We start from the raw sequence: 8,631 nt of genomic DNA on the forward strand, positions 1-8,631 counted from the left end.
TTTGTTCCTCACCCTTTCCTGTAATAACAAAGTCTACGGTAGAGCGAAATATTTACTTAAAAAAAAAAAAAGAACGCACGGTGCGAGAAAAGTGGCTGTGAGGATAATTTTTGTTTTCAGACCACCGATGGTTCTCTTTCCCACGTTATTACATGAACGTTATACACGTGCGATCAATCGATCTCTCCGGCGCCTTTGAAAGTTTTCATCTCCACATCAAGTGCGTACATTTTTCCTTCGATGTAATTTGTAGAATAATGGGAAAATTGTCGTGAATATGAAATAAAAAAATAAAAAATGAAGATAGTCGAGTAAACCCTACAAGAAGGGGTAAAATGATTATAGCGACGAAGTTACGTCCGATGACGAACTCTCGCTCACACGGTCAGTCTTTCTAGGCCCTTCAAAATAAATGGAACACCCCGAGGAACGTTATTACAAGTTGAACAAATTTTTTTTATCGGTTACTGGACTCTGGCCTTATCAAAGCGCACGGACAGCCTACTTGATGAGGACCATTATAACTATCTCCATGATGTCGTCCGCCTTTGTTCAGGTATTTGCCGATTTTATATTTTTCTTTTTACCAACTGTTGGAAATTAACGAATTAAAGGCAACAGTATAAATAATTAAATATAATAATAATAAAACGTAACTGTGATAAAGAATTTGATTATGTTGGTCAAACATCTGTATAGATAATTGCCTTTCGATAACTGTGGCTACTTCTTTCATTTTTATCGAAGATTAATAATGTCTTTCCAGTTGTCAAGTTTTTTCACGTCTAATATCACTATGGAATACCTAGTCGATATTATACCAACGCTTCTACCAGTATTAGGTAGCCTAATCCACTTGTACATACGTGTTAAACATACAGATAAAGTAAGCTTCGCCAATTATTACTTACGTTCCTAATATTTCCAATTTAATAGAAGACGTATGTAAAAACTTAGAACATAAAGTTTTATATAGTCTTCCCAGCAAACACAGAACATTGCAGCAACATTGCAGCAACGTTACAGCAATATTGCGATATTGCCGCAATATTGCTGCAATGTTCTGTGTTTGCTGGGTTCATAAAAAATTACTTTTAAGATTTTTACATGACAATTAAGTTATTTACTTGTCTAATAATTAAAAAGCAGTGACAAAATAAATTGTAAACAAGATGTATGTTAAATAAGCAAAATGATATGTTACAAAGAAGTAAATAAAATTTCTTCAAAATTTAAATTCGATTATTATAGTTTGCACATCGATTGATAGTTTAATAAAATCTATCAAACTATCCCTTTTTTCTTTTGTGCTATTATTTCATAATACACAATTTTATTTCTTTTTAGCTTAGAGAACTTTTGAATCGTATGTGGAATGACTGGGCATTACAAAAGACAGAAGACGAGTTAAAAATCATGCATGAGTATGCTGAGATCTCGAGGTTATTGACACTTCATTATTCGCGTAAGAGAAACATTAAATCTCGCTTTATCTACAAAAGAAAAAGACACGCGTTTCTGCCTGTAAGAGTGTATTTTTGTGTGTGAGATGTGCGGCAAATACTCTCCCCATTATCAGCATTAAACACATTATTTATCATATATATACATCGGTTTCAACATATAACATTTGCGGCATTTCTTTTAGCGACTCACAATCACATTTTCACTTTTATAACATATTCATTATAATTGTGTCGTTAAATTAAATGGGTGTGGAATTTTCCAAGGACGATTTATTTGAATCTACATTGATTTATTTAACCTCATAATTTTTCCTCTCCTATATATTAATTTTATTCTTAATATTAAATTTATATACATATATATATATTTTTTGAAACATTAAGTCTTCCGCTTTTATATCTCATATATATAATTAAATCTTGTTCAATCAAACTTTTAAAGAGTTTGCAGTTGAATTTAAAAGCAATCATACTTGTAAATACTGAAAATTGAATCAAACTTTCGGTTTGATTCAATCACTTATGCTCGATATTTTCAAATGTGTATGACGTTTATCACACATATCAAATTATCTCTTAAATTGCCATCTCTGGCTGAAATACTCTTGGAGAGGCAAGAGATTAATGATTTCATCTGATCGCTATATCCAAAATCTATTTTTTGTTACATGGCTATTGACAAAAACAATATTAGAAAGTTTACGTTCATTGAATTTTTCAGTTCAAATGTACGCAATAGTGGTGATATATATCGTGTGGGTATTCACGCCGGAAATACTCGACGTAATATTGCCCATGAATGAGTCCCGCCCGTCAATACGACCCTTTAATACTGAATATATTATGTTCCACGACGCTGAACTAAACTACTTTTACTTCCTTCGGTCCTACGAATATAGTGTGGTTCTTCTTCTACCGCTAATTTTCATTGCCAGCACGGTTTTATTTCTGGCTGTAACGCTACACGTTTGCGGGATGTGCAAGTTGCTGGGGTAAGAGATTGATCATCGCAATTGATTATTATTTGCGAAAAAGTAGACTACTCGCGAAAGATGGAGTGCATAACTCTCTATTTACTCGTGAATTTACATATAGACTCAAGATATCATATACTGTTTATTATGTTGTTAAAATAGATGACCAAATTATTTTATTTCTCATTTTTTTAATTATATTTTATTTTCATGAATGGTAATCAATTATTTTCTTCTACTGTTTATCACAAAAGGAATATTATTTGTGCAATTTTGAGTATGCGTAATGTTGATGACAATTTCGGCAGGTATCGCGCGGAGCGTTTATTTTGCGTTAAGCAGGACGCAACAAGATACGATTTAATTTCCAGGACAAAAATAAATTACGGAAACATAGCCGTTCTTATACGACTGCATTACAACGTCATACAGTTCGTACTTTCATTTTGCCATACACACATTATTATTTTATAAATCAATGTAGTCCAATTTTTTATTGCATTTTATGCAAAATCGCCATGTAATAATGACGATAACTAAAAACAATATCGCTTGCTCTTGTTATTTGCGACTTTAATTAATAAAATATCCTTTATTAAGTGATCACATTTTAATATTTTTCTAATCACTTTTCCAAATATATCCGGAAACTATAATTAAGTGTAATAACGGAAGTTTATTATTAAGACTAGTTTAAAAAAAAATTAAAATTATTTAACAAATTACTAATTGTAAATGTATATTGTTAACAGTACAAATAAATGTCAAAATACCCAGCAAACACAGAACATTGTAGTAACATTGCGGCAATGTTGCAACATTGTAGCAACATTACAGCAATATTGCAACATTGCCACAATGTTGCTGCAATGTTCTGTGTTTGCTGGATATATTTAGTTTCGCGAGCAAGAATTATTTCTTATCTTATCACGCAAACACCATTAACCATAACGTATACTTTTTCACGTTACAAGATTTGTTGGTATAATCGAAACATATCACACAATACCGTTTGCAGTGGATTTTCTGGGATTAGTGATTGTAATGACTCTTACATTAACGCAGGTATATTCACAGCGGAAGCATGTCAATTGTCTTGAACTCTAATCAAAATATTCAAACGATATATTTCAGATACTGACTTTTTCCGGTGACATAAATCGAGCCGTAAGATCTAGCAGTTTCTGCATTGCGCAATTTATTTATTTATTTATATATAATTACATGGCACAAAAACTCACAGACATGACCTCGAGCGTGTGTGAGACAGTGTGAGTAGTATATTTTCTTGATAATATTTTCCGCAATAACTAATAAGCTGCGTGACGATATATAATAGATTTAATAAGGAAAAATAAAAATTTATATGTTATAATAATATAAGTTGTACACATTAAGGGATGTGTAATTAATTTAAATTTAAATTAGATATCTCTCCCATTTTATTATTTGCTTAATTTAATTAATCTCAAAATTGCAGGTACAATTCTGCATGGTATGACGCAGTTGTTTTGGAACAGAAATCCTTGCTGCTAATAATGAGGCGGCGCTTCCACCCGCTTATCCTGACCGCCTGTAAATTTTACGCGATGTCCTTGCAAAATTTCGGAATGGTAAGAAAGTAAAATAGACCGTAATCGATCCGGGCAAGTCACAGCGATAAAAAGTAAAAATATTTACATTTATTTTATTAAGATACTTCAAACGACGATGACCTATTGCATGTTTCTCAGACAAGTCTAAGGATATTTCTGTCAACTGTTGACGCAGAAGCAACGTAGAAAACAAGTGAGAATGCCGTAATGATCTTGTTTTTAATATAGTAGCGATCAATGAAATGTACTCAGCAGGATTCTTCGAAATAACCTGTCTTTGATAAGTACTGTAAGGGTGGGAATAATTAAATTAGGTTTATTTGAGCATATATAGATAATTAACGCGAGCTAGGAATTAGTTCACACTTATTTCCAAAAAGTGTCGTACAGTATTTATAAAAATGGTAAATCACCGAAAGTAAAAAATCACAAATATCACCAAATATTAATTGTTAAAAAATATTAATAATTGTTAATTAATTATTTGTTCCTATAATTGTTATTGTTATATGTGTGAAATGCAAATTTATTAAGCAATTGTTTCTATTGTATATTGTCCTGTTTTTATAAATATGTAAAAATTAAAACAATTCAACTAAAATGTTCTAATCAAAATTATGGGTCGTTAATAATGCCCTTTAATATAAATTTTACGATTTAGTACAGTACTTTGCTTCAGAGTTTAAAGAAAACAATAATTTCGGTGAGTACATTTTATTGACCGCTACTGCATTATGTTAAAAAGTTTTCCTTCGTGTAAGAAAAAATCTATTAGCACGATTTCCAAGTAAGTGTATGTAAATAGATTTAATAAACAGAGAATATAAGTTTGTAAAACACGCGTTGACAGAGCGTACAAATTTTATTTCAAAGGAATACAACATTGCAGGGGGCATTAATATAAGTAAAAAAATTTATTATCGGTATCTTTAGTAATGCAAATGATTTTTAAACTCGATCTTGCGTAAAACCTGTGGATGTGTTCACGCGAAATCGTAGCGTGCGCAACGCTGTTCACTACTGTCATGCGTCGACGACGCTCCGCGATCGTTGAGGACGCACTAGCTCGGCGAAAAGTCGGTCGTAAGTCGCGAGATGAAATCATAGCGGGCGAGGCAGCGTCCATGGAAGCCGGTTTAATAACATTAATGAAGGAACAGCTCTCGCGCGAGCGAGAGAGCAAAGAAAAAAAAAAGAGAGAGAGAGAGAGAAGGAGAGGGAGCGCTCTCCCCCTGATTTTCTTTGCCGCCCCTCCACCATTCTTTATCCTTGGAGGAAATAAAACCAGAGTTGTAAGAGCTGGATGATTAATATCCAGCCGACAGTTTGTGAAGCGGGCAGCCAATAAACGGGATAAAAATACTCGTGAAAAATAGCGCGCTCATTAGGGGTACAGTGACATCTGCGACTGCCTGCCTCGAGTGCTCGCGCGAAGGAAGCCCTGGAAGCTGGAAGGCGGGTCGAGGAAGGGCGGTGGAGTGAGCAGAAAAGGTGGCGGAGGAGGAGGCCGAGGGAGGAGGGGGGGGGGAGAGAAGACATTGCTCAAGGACGGAGCACCGGAAAACGGAGGGACAGATTTATTAAAGTAATGGCAGATTATTTTAATATTCCAATGGAAACGCGCTCCATTCGTTGTCCTGTGCAATTCAATAATCCGCGCGCCCAGGCCAATCCTTCTCAGTGGGAGTGTCATTATTTTGGGACGCTCGCTCCGCGACGATGTTCCCAGTTGACATCCGACGTATAAAGGACGAATGGATTCGTCAAGCGTGCGCGAAGAACTTTGCGCGTCTGAAGCGGCGGGATTTTCCATTTCGCGTCGCAAAGTTCGACGCTCATTCTTTACACGCGGATCCGTATTCATGTCTCAAGCGCGGTGCTAAATGTGCCGTGTGGATGCGGGCCAATGTATGTAATATCGACGAGCTTTCCGCCGCGGAAAGTGAGAAGGAAGTTTCGTGCTCTGTTTATTTGAGCCCGAAGTGGCTCGAGCTAAATTTTTGCCGAGAACACGGCAAATACAGCGCAGCTGTTGGCTTATGAAAGCTATAAATGTCGCTGCCAAAGCAAGTCTAAGTAACCGATTCGGTCAATATTGTCACTTTATTTTATTCCCTCTTATTAGCATGCTCCGTTACTGACTCCGTGTCGCTTCCATCCCTCTTCTGCGCCCACGTGAGAAATAAAAATGGACCGAGGAGACGAATTTTTCGTACGAGAGCGCCGCGTGACAATAAAAGCCGGATAATAAAAGATACGTTAGAGGAGTGCATAAGATGAATGCGGGGACAATTACGGCGGCGGGGGTGAATGAGACGGTGCAGTATCTTCTAATGATAAAATCGATAGTCATCACGAAGTCGTTAAGAAATCACGACTATTAATCAAACGTTTATTGTGGAATTATTAAAAAAGAATGACTGTGAAATTTATCATTGAGAGACATGATAGTATCACACCCGTCATTCTAGCACTTTCGCTGATTAATTTCCAGCGTACGATTAATCAATATAATTTATTTTACATTAATATATAGCAATTCTAATTTTGGCGGTTGAAAAATATCGTTTGGTGCAAAATGTGGTGAAGAAACTTGTTACGATATAATATTTAAGCGAGGACAAATAATTCTTTGGAACGCGAAAGGGTCGGAAGCGCGCATTGGGATGATTTCCTTCGCGGAATTGGAATTCGTGCGTGACATCATTTTACTTTGGAGTATCGCCGCGCGAATAAAGAAATAGTGCTTATTTTCTCATCCTCATTGGATTCTTTTCGTCTACTTGGCACGAAATCCATTCGAAATTGGAGGCTGCCGTTGCGAAAGAAGCGATATATTTTTAAGAAAGCTACGCATTTAATTGCAGAACGTTAATCGCATAAATCACGTTACACAGAAATGAGCTTTTGCGTTTCTCTAGGGATTTGGGTAAAACAATATGTTGCAATTACCCCTCCCAGCTTAACATAGCGTACAACGTAGCTGTATCAGCCGCCGCCGTTATGCGCATCGGAACTCCGATCGCAACCATCAGAGCGCTGATATACGCCCGCCATCAAAATCACGTGCCACAAAGCGGCACGATTCGTATTTTTCTTGCTGCTCTATTTTTTTGTTTTACCCTCTTTTTTTTTTATTTTTAATTACGACGCGGCCCACGATCGATCGCTCGATCGCGACGCTGCACTCGAATCGGCCGGCATAATCTTGACGTATATTTTTCCGGACAGCACGAGCTGCCGGTGGATGGTGGCCGGCGCGGCGATATTCGTTAGGGGCCATTTTTAAAAATTAAACGTCCCACTTTATCGTTACGCGCGGCGATTAATAATAACGGGCGCGATCGGGCGCGAGCGAGCGAGCGAGCGCGCGCGTATCTTCTATAACCTTTTCGGGGTATAAATCTGCGAAATTCTGGAATTATCAGGCGGCGGGGCATGAAAGGCTATTTCCGTCGCGCGGAATCGCGGGCAATATTTTACCGCCCGGGATTGGGGTTGAACGCGGGACACATCGACGTTTGATATTTTTATGCAGTGGCGCCGCCGCGACGAGATTTACGAGGCAGATATGCGATCACAAAATGTCCGACACTAAATCAAACATGTTGCATCGGAAAACATCCAAAATTATTATTGGGACTTTTATTGGATCGACGGGAATGAAATAAACGTGTGACGTAACTTTATATTCTGCCCCCATCCTCCCGCCGGCCCGCCCCGCCGCCCTCCATCCCCCGCGCGCGCTTACGAGCTCCTGTTCTATCCGTTCTCTTGCGGAATAAAAGGCTAACTTTATGATTGATTCGCCTTTTTTTACGAGCCTTTTTTCGTCGTACGTCAGTGCCGAAGGCGATGGATGGATCCTCCCGTTCTCCGTCGATACCGTGTCGTCTCGTTTCTCCAAGTGGAATACTCGATTCCACGTGGATCGCGAAAGAAATTTCCTTTCGATTTAATCATTACACATCTGCGATTTTGGCACGATGAGGCAAATAACATTGAAACAGCGAATATTTCACATAATTACTGTAAAAAACTAAATTTTTTATCTTATTTTGCAAAAAAAGCCCATTTATGTAAAGAAAAATAAAGACATTGCTTGCGGAAGCTATATATAAATTTCTTTTAATATAAATGATAAAATTGTACTTTTACAATTTTTCGTTACTTTCCGGATGGTCAAGATTCATGTTTATTTAATATATTCTCTTGACCTTTCTAATATGACTTGTTCAATTACTTTCTCGGTGTGCTCGAGTTTTCATCAAGTTATGAGAGAAATATGAACACAAGTGATGGCATTCGGAGGAAAACGGGTCATCCGCGTCGGGAATCACGTCGGGTTACAAAAGGGTTTTAATGAAAGAGAACGGGGCGCGCATTGTGCATCCCCCCAAGATCGCCGCAGTTGGCTGTTATTAATCGCACTAATCGATTTGATGTACGCTGGTGATGCAGCGCCGGCGAGATGCAGTCTCGTATGCAGTGTCTATCTTTTATTGATGCGGCCTGCGTTGGCGCCGGCGTCCGACGCCCCGTAATTGAAGGGACGCCCTTTAACTGAATTTCAAACGATCGCACTGTTAGCGTTGC

The 8,631-nt window shown here is 37.6% G+C and overlaps 1 protein-coding gene across 1 annotated transcript; it reads left to right on the plus strand.

The window, feature by feature from the left end:
- Positions 1 to 132: 132 nt before the first annotated feature.
- LOC105677903 (odorant receptor 13a-like) lies at positions 133 to 5,100 on the plus strand. Its single transcript, XM_067347956.1, has 9 exons — positions 133 to 556; positions 767 to 886; positions 1,348 to 1,465; positions 2,188 to 2,458; positions 2,749 to 2,871; positions 3,415 to 3,538; positions 3,569 to 3,711; positions 3,921 to 4,053; positions 4,136 to 5,100. Exons 1-9 carry the CDS (start codon positions 413 to 415, stop codon positions 4,181 to 4,183), a joined length of 1,224 nt encoding a protein of 407 aa, XP_067204057.1. The 5' UTR covers positions 133 to 412; the 3' UTR covers positions 4,184 to 5,100.
- The last annotated feature ends 3,531 nt before the right edge of the window (positions 5,101 to 8,631 follow it).

Source organism: Linepithema humile, chromosome 1 (genome assembly GCF_040581485.1).
Source record: "Linepithema humile isolate Giens D197 chromosome 1, Lhum_UNIL_v1.0, whole genome shotgun sequence".
Classification (NCBI taxonomy): Eukaryota; Metazoa; Arthropoda; class Insecta; order Hymenoptera; family Formicidae; genus Linepithema; species Linepithema humile.

What these genes read in the sequence shown, in the direction of transcription:
- LOC105677903 (XM_067347956.1), top strand. Translation starts at nt 413, where the DNA reads ATGGAACACCCCGAGGAACGTTATTACAAGTTGAACAAATTTTTTTTA. An exon ending in GTGTTAAACATACAGATAAA is followed by an intron (nt 887 to 1,347) that starts GTAAGCTTCGCC and finishes ATTTCTTTTTAG; the next exon opens with CTTAGAGAACTTTTGAATCG. An exon ending in CTGCATTACAACGTCATACA is followed by an intron (nt 2,872 to 3,414) that starts GTTCGTACTTTC and finishes TCACGTTACAAG; the next exon opens with ATTTGTTGGTATAATCGAAA.